The 15000-nt window shown below is 43.5% G+C and overlaps 1 protein-coding gene across 1 annotated transcript in view; it reads right to left on the reverse strand.

The window, feature by feature from the left end:
- Window positions 1–15000, reverse strand: part of LOC308287062 (calmodulin-binding transcription activator 1-like) — a gene marked incomplete at both ends in the record, with an annotated part of 140611 nt that overhangs the window by 111207 nt on the left and 14404 nt on the right. The window contains one exon of the mRNA XM_080728183.1: window positions 4450–4553. Within this exon, the coding sequence (XP_080584309.1) occupies window positions 4450–4553 (104 nt within the window). The remainder of the gene's footprint in view (window positions 1–4449; window positions 4554–15000) is intronic.

The following is a 15000-nucleotide window of genomic DNA, read 5'->3' on the forward strand; positions in this document are numbered from 1 at the left end:
TCCAACTTAACCAACCAGGTCTGTGCATTTTTCTGGTCAAAGTTGATCCCAGGCCAAAGCACCAGCGCTCGCCCCTCAAACTTAAAATATGTATAGAGGTTTGCAGGTTTCTGTCCGACAGTGATGAGGAGCACTGTTCCTGCTCCTGTGCAGGAGGTACGCTACGGTACGGCAGGCAGAGAGGAGTAGAGACAGACAATGGAAGTGTTTTAGTATGCAGGGAACTTTATGCCTGCCGCCTGGGTGGAGGAGAGGAGCTTTGAAGGAACCCACTCCGGGACGCCCAACCTCAACCTGAACCGAGCCTGCACCCCCTCATCATAGGAGACACAGAGAGAGAGGGGAGAGAGAGAGAGAGAGAGAGAGAGAGAGAGAGAGAGAGAGAGAGGGCAAGAGACAGAGAGATATAAAAGAGATACAGAAGGAGAGAGAGAAGGAAAGATAAAGATAGAGAGCAGTGGTGTAGAGTAACTACATTTACTTAAGTATGTATTGTGTGTATATGTGTTGATGTATTTGTACTTTCCTTGAATATTATCCAAATTCCAATACTTTTACTTCTACTCCACTACATCTGGGATCCAAATGTTGTACTTTTACTCCACTACATTTATTTGAAAACTATTACTTTGCTGATATAAATTATAATTATGTTAAAACATACATTAACCACTTTAGCCCTATTTTATACCTATGATATTTGAAAATAGATGCGACGCGTTGTGAGCTTGTAGATCGGCTATTTTCAAACATTTTGTACTTTTACTTTTTGATGCCAATACATTTATACTTTTATTCAAGTACATTTTGAATTCTGGACTTGTACTTGTAACAGAGTATTTCTATATTACAGTATTGATACTTTTACTTAAGTAAAACATTTGAGTACTTTTTCCACCACTGATAGAGAGGGAGAGGTGAGGAGGGTTCAGGGTTCAAGGTTTTCTTTATTAGTACCCCAGGGTAATTTGCTTGTGCAGACGGGATGGGGGGGGGCTCAGCAATCCAGAGTTAAAAGACAAAGACATCACAGCAGCACAGATCAAAAGACTTCAGAGCAAATAATGGAAAGCGGGTGGGATGTACGTAAGGACGATGCAGAGGCGTCAATTGTGTATGGCAAGCTATGGAAGCTGCCATACCTTGGCTACAGGGGGAAAAAATTAAATGTACTGTAATCGTGCCTGTTGCTAAGATATGGCAACATGACTGGTGTCTTAAGACACCAGTCATGTTGCCATACCTTAGCTTTTTCTGACCTGACGCTGCTGGGACGAAGAGCGAGAGAGAGAGAGAGAGAGAGAGAGAGAGAGAGAGAGAGAGAGAGAGAGGAGGGAGAAGAAACAATGGCACGGTTTCTCCTTCTATCTGCTTCCCTGTGTAAACATGACTATCCCACTGTTACACACGTGTGACCACACACACACACACACACACACACACACACACACACACACACACACACACACACACACACACACACACACACACACACACACACACACACACACACACACACACACGCGCGCGCGCGCGCGCGCACACACACACACACACTCACACACACACACATGCTCGCACGCACGCACAGACGCACCAAGCACGCACACACAGGCTCACACTGTTGGGTATAGTAGGTGCTGTGCTTAACTTCCAGAGTGACCTTCATTGAGATGGATTGCATGAAAAATGTAATGACGTCCCTGGGAGAGAGAGAGAGAGAGAGAGAAACCACAAGGCAAATCAGCTTTAGGGCCGTTGCATAATAACGCCGGAGCCGGTAATCAATAACGCAAACACACACACACACACACACACACACACACACATTCATGATAATGAACAGGAGGGCCGGGCGGCGCACACACTCTCAGAGGCGTGATTTCAGAAAGACATAGGGGGTGGCAAAATATAAGTTACCATAGCATCATATCTAAAATAGCATAAAAAGCGGTGGATCTACAAGCGACACCTCGAGAGCTTGTAGATCAACTATTTTCACTATTGGTTTGGGGGCGAAAAGAGAGAATGTTTGAAAATGTTCTCGAGAGCTTGTAGATCAACTATTTTCACTATTGGTTTGGGGGCGAAAAGAGAGAATGTTTGAAAATGTTCTCCCAAAATAGGGATGCCACGTTAATTAATTAATGGTTGCATTAAACAATAAAAGGCTAGTCTAAAACATGTAGATTGACGGGTATCAGATTAATCTGCAAAAACACTAGGGGGTGGCAGTTGCCATCCTCTGATGGCCTAAATGACGCCCATATGCATACTGTACTGTACTGTACTGTACTGTACTGTACTGTACTGTACCACCAAGGTCTGGAGCTGAACCTCCAGCGGAGGGAGGGAGGGCTGCCTGCGTGTTCTTTGCATAAACAATGCAGATGACAAAACGCCGGCATCCATTTCCAATCTGTCAAACGCTTCCCTGAGCCTCCGTCTGGAACAACTTAGCGACTCTGAAGGAGCAGCTTCACACCCCCCACATTCTGAGCTTCAAGGTTACAGTATACCCTCAGCTCGGGGTGTAGAACAGTGTCATCTCGCAGCTAAAACCGGTCCCAGCCTAATTTTTACAACCTCGCCAGTTAGTTAGTTAGTTAGTTAGCACACATTCCACCATTTCATTTTCTGAGCCTAATTGTTCAGAAAACCCCAGGCCCCAGAAAATCCATTGAATGTTCAAAGTTCTGTTTCTTTTCTTTGGGTTCCAGTTGGTTAGTTAGCACAGTGGTTCTTAAACCGTTTGGTCAAGGACCCTCAAATTGGCACTTATTAGCCCACGGACCCTCATTTGAAAAGACAATATTTTACGGTTCTAGCAGTGATTTTCCCCGCCACTGCAGCACACATAAAATGCCGTAACTCGGGCTAGGAGCGACCGGGAGATTTTTGGACACTGCTCCTACAGATTTTGCCCTAAAATCACGCAAATCGGTACACAGTATGTCTACACTCATGTCATCAACATGGATCTGTCCCATATAGCGCCACCATCAGGCCGATTTTTTCAAAAACATTTTTGGACACTGCTGTACAGATTTTGCCCTAAAATCACGCAAATCGGTACACAGTATGTCTACACTCATGTCATCAACATGGATCTGTCCCATATAGCGCCACCATCTGGCCGATTTTTTCAAACACATTTTTGGACACTGCTCCTACACATTTTGCCCTAAAATCACGCTGCGACCTGACGGTCGCTTATCTCCCGATTAGGGAGTCTTACTGGTTTTCAACCATTTTAATTTGAAGTACCCCCATGACATGCATTAGGCTACCCCCATTACTATCTCTGGGACCCCAATTTACAGTATATTGTAAATCAATGTTAATGTAACTCTGAGAGCGTACAAATGTACATTTGTACACTCTCTGTCGTTGCCACTGTGCAATACACATTGTGAGCTTGTAGATCTATTATTGAGAAACATTTCATCTTGCTCCTTTGTTTCGTCCACTCATGAGGAGAGATGTGGAGTTTCGAGTTAATTAAAACATCCTTTTTTGGGGAGAGGGAGAGGGGGGAGGGGGGCAGGCGTTGTTCCCGCATTGATATCTGTTAAATCTTTTCTCCTGGTTTATCCAGCGTGGCCAGAGCACAAAGCGCAGCATTCTCACACAAAGCTAAAGGGTAAAAGCGTTGAGCAGAAAGGTGCCATACTTTTAATGGGCTTTAAATGGTTGCATAGCAACAGCTCTTTATCTTACTGACCACAGGGTCTAGTTCTTTCTTTATTTTTTTGTTTGTTTGTTTTCTTTCTCCTTCAAACATTACCAAGCAGCAGTAGGAATATTTAATCTGCATCCTCAGTCCTCCCTGCTAAGCTTCACAACCTGGAAGCCACACTGACAAAATCCTGAATGTTAGCGGCAAGTCTGGGGACCCCCAGGGCAACGGTCTGTACTTGAGGAGGTTCCAGGGGGTCCCCAGATGAATTAGTTAAAGCATAGTAGTTTGGGGTATCAGTGGCCACTTTGGACACAAATAACATGGCAGCCAACGTCTTTGACTTCATTATCCAAGAGTCTTTGCTTTGAGTTTACCTTGGTCCCTTGCTGATCCAAACGCTCACAACACGTTGCGTCGCAACGCGCTGTGAGCTTGTACTCCTCATCTTGAGAAGCACTGATCTATGAGAGTGTGAGTGTGCAACGCTCACTCGCTCAGACAACAGCAGCCTATAGGCATGGCTAATCGTGTGGTTTTAACATGAATACAAATCGAGAACCATAATGAAACCTTTCACGTTTTTTAAATCATATTTGATGCGTGATCAAATTCTTGGGCTTGTGTGTGTGTGTGTGTGTGTGTGTGTGTGTGTGTGTGTGTGTGTGTGTGTGTGTGTGTGTGTGTGTGTGTGTGTGTGTGTGTGCGTGCGTGTGCGTGTGTGCGCGTGTGTGAGCATGTTTGCGCGCGCGTGTGTGAGTGTCTCATACCTCATTGGTGTTCCAGCGGTGGCGCTCCTTCGGCAGAGATGAACATTTGGGCAGACACTCCAACAGCTTCTTGGGAAGGTAGATCTTCAGCTGGCCGGGCTCATCTGGAGAGCAGAGAGGAACAGAGGAGAGAAGCTTCACATACAGTGCAGTACAGTAGTGCCCCCTGTCCACATGTCCAAGTGTCCTTGGGCAAGACACTGAGCTCCACGTTGCCTCCAAAGAGTCGGTCGGTGTTAGCCTGCCACTATTGGTGTGTGAAAGTGAGGACTAGGGCTGTCACGATATGACATTTTACATGACGATTAATTGTCATCTATCTATAAATGCGAGAAGTCTCTGCGTGTCTGTCTGTCTGTCTGTGTGTCTGTCTGTAATCCGCTGGAACCAAGCACGAAAGGTTCGGATTCTGATGTCTGACATCAGGATTTTCCGGAACTGGCACTGTGTCTGCATAGATCTCCATATATGGGCATAAAATGGATGCAGACAGACAGATACAGATATCTCCATATATGGGCATAAATGGACACAGGCAAACAGATGGTCAAAGATCTCCATATATGGGTATAAAGTGGACGCAGACAGACAGATACAGATATCTCCATATATGGGCATAAATGGACACAGGCAAACAGATGGTCAAAAGGGGTCCTATGACAACAGGTATAATGGGGTTTGCATTAAGTTTGTTTCCTCCTCCTTCTGTTTGTCTGTGTCCCTTTATGCCCATTATGGAGATCTCTGTATCTGTCTGTGCCTCCGACTGTGTTGCAGACACAGTGCCGGTTCCCCCTTTAATGCAAACCCCATTATACCTGTTGTCATAGGACCCGTTTTGACCATCTGTTTGAAAAAGCGACTGAGATCTCATATATGGACATAAAATGGACGCAGATGAACAGATATCTCTATATATGGCATATATGGGCATACAATGGACGCAGAATCACAAAGATCTCCATATACGGGCATAAAAGGGACACAGACAGACAGATACAGAGATCTCCATATATGGGCATAAAATGGACGCAGATAGACAGATATCTCCATATATGGGCATAAAATGGACCCAGAACTATAACTGCAGTGATCTCCATATATGGACATAAAATGGACGCCGACAGACCGACAGATACAGATATCTCCATATATGGGCATAAATGGACACAGGCAGACAGATGGTCAAAACGGGTCCTATGAAAACAGGTATAATGGGGTTTGCATTAAAGGGCGGGGCATTCATTCCCTATTTACATTGTTCCGAGTTGGCCAGGTCGCCGACTAGACGCTGGGCCGCCCTTCAAATAATTGGCGATTAACGATTTAATTGTGTTTTTGTCGTTGATAATTACATTTCTGTTTGGCTTTTAGGCTTTGAAGTTGCACATGGCAGATATGATACATAATCTAAACACACAAATACATTACTGACATATTTGACGACTCACTACTTAAAAAATAACATTGATAGTGGAAATAGCCGATCTACAAGCTCACAACGCGTCGCGATGCGACGCGTTGTGAGCTTGTAGATCTGCTATTTCCACTATTTCTGAAATTTTTCAACATTCACGATTATGACGATTATGACAAAATAATTGCGATAATGTCAAATAATCGCGATTAGACGATTATGTAATAAGCCCTAGTGAGGACGCTGGCGTTGACTGTTCACCGCTTCACCTCCCAATGTATGAATGAATGGACCATTTTAAAGAGCTGTGAGTGCTTAGAAAAGCGCTATAAAAATGCAATCCATATTATTATTATCATAGACAAGACTGGGGATGTCCGAAAAATAGAAGATCAACAAGCTCACAACGCGTCACAATGTGACGCGCTGTGAGCTTGGAGATCGTCTATTTTTGGCGAGGTGGTCTGATAGTCCGTCTAACTAAGTATAGAGTTTAAGTGGTAAAACTGAAGTGATATTGATACATTCCAAATATTATCAACGTATTCTGAGGCACCCACTTTGAGAAAGCCTGTTGTAGCCCAGTGACTATATGGCTCACAGCACACTTGACATAACTGAAAACCATTTACCAAAGCATACTGCATACGTACGGGTATGAAAATCAAACTGAGATTGAAGTAATCCAACAACAACACCGGTCGAAGATACTGTTGTCGATGCATTTTAAAAGTGTACGGATTGATTCGGAAAGTCCAGCCAAATATAAAGTGATCGATGGAGATTGATTTAGGAATGGAATTCCAACGTCCGTGTCTCTTATTAACATGTATTGACGCCGTCGTCGTGCTCCAAGAGAAGGGAAAGAAGTGACAGGACCGATAACTCTGACACCCCTTCCTTCCCCATCCTGTCCCAAATTTATGACAAAGTCAAACTTAACTTCAAGGAATATTTGGGCGGCCTCCAGTCGAGTCCTGGACATTATGCTTGACATTTTCTTTACTAATAATTATTTGTTTACAGCGATGGCTTAGATTAAACACTAATCAACCTTTGGCCGATTCTACAAATGTCTCTAAAAAAAAAGAAGAAGAAGAAATCTTATGTTATAATAATGGTGGTTTTCAAACTTGTTCATGTCAAGGATCCACAAAATTGTAATTGTAAAAATGTATTTGGCCGTGAACCCCCGGGGGGGCGGTGCTCACTTTCCATTGGTCACAAACATCACACATGTGCATTAGGGCATTCACGAATAGTGATTTTTAGTATTCAATTTATTTGACCTCAAAGTATTCAAATAGTCGAATATTCGACAGGACTGGCCAAACTGTCAAATATAATATGTAAGCAAGAGACGAACATTGTGAAAATAGCCGATCTACATGCTCACAACGTCTCGCGTTACGAGGCGTTGTGAGCATGTAGATCTGCTATTTTCACAATATTTATCTGCGGAACCGAGTCACATTAAATGTAATACCTACAATTCCAAGTGCTTGTCAGGGTAGGGGTCCCCAGTTCAAATATGTTTATTTTGGGGCTCACAGCCTAAAAAGGTTTGAGAACCCCTGGTATAGAACATAACAAATTCATCCACCAGGGGCATTGACAACTCATTCTTATGACTTCCTATCTAGCCAAGCTTTATAAACTATATATTTTTTAAAGAGAAAACAATAAAAATAAGCGAATATTCGACTTCGGTGAACAACGTCGAATAGTGACTTTGATATTCGAATATTCGAACATTCGAATATTTGGTGAATGCCCTAATGTGCATACCTCCTTGTATGGGCTGTTCTGTTCGTGGTGTCAGTTATCTCCATACATGGAGATCCATGCTCAGGGGCGTCACAAGGGGGGTAAAAGTGGGACTGAGTTACTAGGGCCCAAGATGATCTGCTATTTTTTTGAAAAGTCGTGAAAATGTGTGAAAATCTTTAAATAAATGTATTTTTTAAGCGGATATTTGTAACTAATATTTTGCTTCTGGGGGGTCCCTGGAACTAAATATTTTGAGATGGGGGTTCGTGGCCAAATACATATCTTTTGAAACATGAAAAAGGTTTGAGCACCACTGACATAGAAACATGGGTTTTTCAAAAAACCTTAGAAGGATTTGAAATATTCAAAGACTTGCGCACATTTTCACGACTCTTCAAAAATAGCAGATAAGCAAGCTCACAGCGCTGCGAGCTTGTATATCTGCTATTTTAGAGCCACACACACACACACACACACACACACACACACACACACACACACACACACACACACACACACACACACACACACACACACACACACACACACACACGCTGTCAATAATCATCTCCCTCTGTGTATGTGTTATTCTAGCTATGCTGTGTTATTATTATGTGAGTCACCTACAGTACACCTGGCTGAGTTCATACAGTGTGTTCACAAGACACACAGAGATAAAGAGAGGTCACGACCTCTGTGAACAGCCTTGTGTGCGGTGTGCACATGTAGTGTGTGTGTGTGTGTGTGTGTGTGTGTGTGTGTGTGTGTGTGTGTGTGTGTGTGCGTGCGTGCGTGCGTGCGTGCGTGCACTAGCTCAGAACTGAGAGAGAGAGAGAGAGAGAGAGAGAGAGAGAGAGAGAGAGAGAGAGAGAGATACTGCATGTGACAAATATAAACACACAAGAGAGGATTACTATCCTCAATTCACAAGAATAACAAAAACAAAGATAAGCCTATACATTTTGACTCTATCCAAGCAATCCCCAACTTATTAGGTTGAGAGGTAAGCCCAATGTTCAAGGTTGGCAGCAAAAGATGTGGCAGCCTGTCACAAAATGAGGGACAATGGGTGAACACTATAAGTCTACCAGTTAATAGATTACTGTAATTTTGCTTAATGTTTTTCCTTGTCTTGTTTGTATTCTGTGTATGTATTATTATTTTGTATCATACTGTATGTAATGCTTTGGCAAGAATGCTTGTCATGCCAATAAAGCATATTTGAATTGAATTGAGAATGAGAGACAGTATGGAGAGAGAGGGAGAGAGAGAGAGAGGGAGAGAGAGAGAGAGAGAGAGAGAGAGAGAGCACTCAAAGGTTATTGATAAGCATTTGAGTAGAGGGTCGCCCGTCCACTCATCATAACTCCCTCGGGAAGAAGAAGACAGGAATCATAATGTATACCTAAGGGCCACGGAGAGGGCGAGAGAGAGAGAGAGAGAGAGAGAGAGAGAGAGAGAGAGAGAGAGAGAGAGAGAGAGCACCGTTCAAAGCAGACCGAAAGAGAGCGAGGATTCTGGGAAGAGAAACGAAGCGCAAAGAAGAAAGAACCATTTCCAAAGTGAGAGATAACAAGGTGCAGAGATGGAGCAAAAACTAAAGACAAAGAGACATACAGAGAGATATAAGATATAGCGGCGGCGCACGACTACGCATCTACTATATGCATGTGTAAGTATGAAGGCGTGCGCGTGCCTGCCCGCGCGCACGTGTCGCGTGTGCCTGTGTGTGTGCGTGCGTGTGTGAGGAAGTGTGCTCAGGCACGTATTCTCCCCCTAATCAATTATGCATTTATTAATAGAAGGCCTGAGAAGACAGAATTTCAAACAGCTGAACGGTGCAGCAGCTTAGTTAAACAGCTGAATGGTGCAGCTTAGTTAAAGCCTAATTTCTTTTTTAGCAGCGCTGCCCTGGTCCTACTCTGCTATGAATGCCAATCAGTGTTTAAACCCCACCCCTCCCGGCTATAACCACCCCCCCCTCTCCTTCCCCACACCCCCCCCTCTCCCTTCCCCTTCTCATCTGAAGAATTCTCATCAGAGCTTCGCCTTTGAAATGTACCAAAACCACCACATCAAACAAGCCCATTGCTTGCGCAGCCGCACACACGAACACACACGCGCACACGCGCACGCACGCACACACACACAGACACCCTTACACAGCACGCTATTCAAGCTTGTATGCATGATATGCACACAGACACACACACACACACACACACACACACACACACACACACACACACACACACTGAGATGATCAAAAAAAGCCCACATCAGAGTGTGTGCGTTCCCTGACCTCTTCTATGGAGACCATGTGGTATTTTAACGAGTAGTGACCTTGGCACTGGAGGAGTCTTTTCTTAGAAGAGCATCAGAGAAGCACAGCGTCATCGATGTAGGGATGGAAAGATAATCGCTATCATCATTTATCGTGGCGAGAAAGAAAAAGAAATCGTGATGTAATCGTATCGCAGAGATTTTAATTTATCGTGAAATCGGCCTCAGTCATATAATCTGGGATCTTTTGCTGAGCTGCAAATTCAGCACCTCTTAAACCTTGTTCTATACTTGATGAAAATGCTGTTCTATATGGTGCAGACGATTTGTTTTTATATTTGGCAGCCTAGGACATACCCACAGACTGGTTGTTAGAGGGTTTCAACAACTTGGGATGCCCAAAAAGGAGGCAGAAAGGCTGGCAAAGTATTGTGCTGTGTCTGGTATACTGTAATTGGCAGCCGCCACATACGGCGGAGACCCTGTTACTTACTATACCCATAGAGCAGTGTTTCTCAAACTTTCACATTTCAAGGTCTCCCCTTAACTCTGACAGTGTACAAATGGAACCAAATGGACCCGAACAGGTCCATTTGGTTCCATTTGTACACTGTCAAAGTTACAGACTTCCATGGGTCAATTTAGACCCCCATAAAGGAACCCATAGAGTCCCTGGAATCGACTTTGAGAAACACTGCCATAGAGTACCGAGTGACACGCTTATTGTATCATGAAGACCTTATGACATTTTAGTGAATGTAACCTTACCGCACCTATAATATGTGTGTCCTTGTATGCTCCCCTTGTGTGTGGACATAAATAAACGGTTAAAATGTGCACGCTGCCAGTATAGGCCAAGGAAGTACCTCCATTAAAAATAATCACATAATGTTTTATACTTTTTGAGATATTTAAATGTAATTTCATAATGGAGGAGGTCCAGGGGCCTCTCTGGGCGGGCTGAAGCCTAGTGGCACAAATTATACAGTATAAGTCATCATAGATATCGTCTCTGTCGGCTGGAAACCTCATTAGGTCCTAAAAACTGTTACTTCAAATTCAAAAACAGCAAAAATAGCGGAACGACAAGCTTGCTCCGCTCGCTTAATTGTCGTTTCGAGCTTATGTAGAAGTAGATTTTATACTTTAGTGTGACAGTGTAGTACAGGGTTCCCCAATTAGTTTCCCCCAAGGGCCAAATTATGTCTAGGGTACCAAGCCGAAGGCCACAACATTTTTTTTTGCTGCTCTTATACCAATATTATTATAATTATTATTGGTTGGGGGCCTAATAATTTAGCCCTGGGATTCTTAAATCCTGTGTTGAGTGTCACACAAGGAGAAATGCACTCCTTAAAGTTAAAACAAAATAAGTTAAAAACCAAACCATTCTGCTTGAAAAGTAGTCCTAGGCATCTCTGTATAACAGCAGCCAGTAGACAGTGGAGATACATAATTGCCTTAATTTGATGCGTTAACGAGTGGCCTCAACTACTTGCTAGCATCAGCTGGACACAGACACACAAACCTTCCTGCTAAAGTGCTCTATAAGTAACTGGAGTCTGTCTCATTTCTCTCCAAAAGCCCTTGAATATGATTGAAAATGATTAAGGATTACTGTGATTATGGTTACTGACCATACCTGTAACTTTCACTCACACAGAACCCCCCTGCTGGCTGCAAATGGTCATGATCAAGTAGGTTCATTAATTTACAGAAAAAGTTTAAATATGGAGATACTGTAACCCTACATTTTAACAGGGGGCAACAGCTTCTGGGCGATGTCGTCCAAAAGATAAACTATTTTCATGTTTTTGGGGCAATTACACCTCATCGCCTGCTATCGCCAGTAGTTGCCGGGTGCCGTTGACAAATAACACACTCCCGAAAATACGGCCGACCATCGCCCGCAGTTAAAATGCACCATAAGAGGTTTCCGCCCAACAACAGCGATATGTCACAGTAGACTTGACGTTACAGACGATGACGTCACAGCCGATGACGTCATAGTTGTAGTGGTTAGTGCATATGCCCTTCATGTGGAAGGTGAGTGCTGATACACGAAAGAAGAAGATGACTGATGACGTCATAGATGACTGATGACATCACAGATGACTGATGAGGTCACATCCAGGCTGGCTAACATTAAGTCCCCAGATCCACACTGGAGCCAACGCCTGCCGTTCGCATGTGGATCCTCCCCAGATCCACAATGATTCCATTTTTATTTTTTAATTCTCCACCTCTTCTGCTGCTGCTCCGATGAAACCAAAACGAGACACTGTGGATTTATTCAGTTCTTTACGAGCCTCTGCCTGCAACCCCTGAAGAGATATAATTCCTCACAGCAGTGGTGCAAGAAGTACTGAACATGTAGAAATAGTCTGTTACAAGTTCGGGATTCAGTTTTACTTGAGTAAAAGTACAAACGTATTGGCATTAAAATGTACTAAAAATACTAAAAGTAAAAGTACTCATAATTAGGTACCATTTCACACGTTTTTCAAATGTAGACAATGCATAGAAATCCTTTGAAAATAGCCAATCTACAAGCTTGTCGCAATGTGACACGTGCAGCTTGTAGATCGGCAATTTTCAAATTGTCAAAGTATATAATTATATACTGTAGTTCTGAGGGGATTTGCAATAATAATCAAAATCTACTTCTGAAGGGGTTTTGTAATAATAATCAAAATCTACAAAGTAATTACCTGTAATAATTTAAGTTTTCAAATAATTCTAAACGTACGTAATATTGTATACGTACAATATTTGCCTTTGAGATGTAGTGGAGTTGGAGTACTCATTGTTATACCGTAGATGTTTGTTCAGTCCCAGGGGTCTCCCAATCTCGCCACCTCTTTATGACAGCGGCAAACAACAGAAAATACATGTTCAGGTAGGTGATACAATTTCAGCCAATCAGGAGACTGGAGAGAGTACCTAATAATCTGTTTCCTTATTATAGTGTTCCAGATCCAATTGTGTCTGCTCGTGTCTTTGTGTCATGCTGTCATCACTTCCAATTTAAAGGAGTAGTTCACCCCCAAAATGACTTTTTTTCTATTGATTAGTCACACAATGGAGACTTGAGTTCAATAATATTTTTTTGTATTTGTCGCGTACTTTAATCATTTTTTTTGTCTTAGGAATGCGACGAATACAAACAATAATGAACTCAAGTCTCCATGGTGTGACTAATCAATAGAGAAAAGGTCATTTTGGGGGTGAACTACTCCTTTAACTTGTTTAATCTGTATCCTGACTGAGTTCTCTATCCTGAAAATGCATTTTCTGTCTAAGAAAGAGCTGGAGAGACAAGGAGACTCCTGTTACTGAACAAACACTCTATGGAAATGAGTACTATCAGAATATAGAGCTATTTATCACTTATTTTAAAGCAAAGGAAATCACTTCTCGTACAGTACTTGCGTAAACGTACTTAGTTACTTTACACCTACTACCTCCCAGTCTGTGGAACTGTAACAAAACCCCTGAAGCACAGGAGAAAAAAAGTACACATCATATCAGCAGAAAATCCCCCCAAACCGTGTGACATCCCCCCAGAGTGTTGTCACAGTCACACTTTGATCAATCTCCTCAAAATGTTTCTCAAGGGAGTCATAAAAGCTCCATCGGTGACATCCCAGGGTGAGTGGGCGGGACCGTCTCCTTTCTTTCTTACATCTATATAGGCTCCCAAGAAGATGGAGCTGGAAAGAAATACTCTGAAATCTGAATGGTGAAAACCAATGGTACTGTATGTATACGGCATTATCCTCTCACACTTGAGGTTCAAACCTGTTCATTCTGAACTGGGAAAATCTGCTTTCTGCAAGAACTCTAGCAGTGGTGTAAAGTAACTAAGTACACAAGTACTGTACTATTTAACTCTAGATGTGAGGGCTGTGTAGCGACCAGAACTCTAGATGTGAGGGCCGTGTAGTGACCAGAACTCTAGATGTGAGGGCAGTGTAGTGACCAGAACTCTAGATGTGAGGGCAGTGTAGTGACCAGAACTCTAGATGTGAGGGCAGTGTAGTGACCAGAACTCTAGATGTGAGGGCTGTGTAGCGACCAGAACTCTAGATGTGAGGGCAGTGTAGTGACCAGAACTCTAGATGTGAGGGCAGTGTAGTGACCAGAACTCTAGATGTGAGGGCAGTGTAGTGAACAGAACTCTAGATGTGAGGGCAGTGTAGCGACCAGAACTCTAGATGTGAGGGCAGTGTAGTGACCAGAACTCTAGATGTGAGGGCAGTGTAGTGACCAGAACTCTATGTGAGGGCAGTGTAGTGACCAGAACTCTAGATGTGAGGGCAGTGTAGTGACCAGAACTCTAGATGTGAGGGCAGTGTAGTGACCAGAACTCTAGATGTGAGGGCAGTGTAGTGACCAGAACTCTATGTGAGGGCAGTGTAGTGACCAGAACTCTAGATGTGAGGGCAGTGTAGTGACCAGAATTCTAGATGTGAGGGCAGTGTAGCGACCAGAACTCTAGATGTGAGGGCAGTGTAGTGACCAGAACTCTAGATGTAAGGGCAGTGTAGTGACCAGAACTCTATGTGAGGGCAGTGTAGTGACCAGAACTCTAGATGTGAGGGCAGTGTAGTGACCAGAACTCTAGATGTGAGGGCAGTGTAGCGACCAGAACTCTAGATGTGAGGGCAGTGTAGCGACCAGAACTCTAGATGTGAGGGCAGTGTAGTGACCAGAACTCTAGATGTGAGGGCAGTGTAGTGACCAGAACTCTAGATGTGAGGGCAGTGTAGTGAACAGAACTCTAGATGTGAGGGCAGTGTAGCGACCAGAACTCTAGATGTGAGGGCAGTGTAGTGACCAGAACTCTATGTGAGGGCAGTGTAGTGACCAGAACTCTAGATGTGAGGGCAGTGTAGTGACCAGAACTCTAGATGTGAGGGCAGTGTAGTGACCAGAACTCTAGATGTGAGGGCAGTGTAGTGACCAGAACTCTATGTGAGGGCAGTGTAGTGACCAGAACTCTAGATGTGAGGGCAGTGTAGTGACCAGAATTCTAGATGTGAGGGCAGTGTAGCGACCAGAACTCTAGATGTGAGGGC

Source organism: Nannobrachium achirus (genome assembly GCF_963921795.1).
Source record: "Nannobrachium achirus genome assembly, chromosome: 6".
Classification (NCBI taxonomy): domain Eukaryota; kingdom Metazoa; phylum Chordata; class Actinopteri; order Myctophiformes; family Myctophidae; genus Nannobrachium; species Nannobrachium achirus.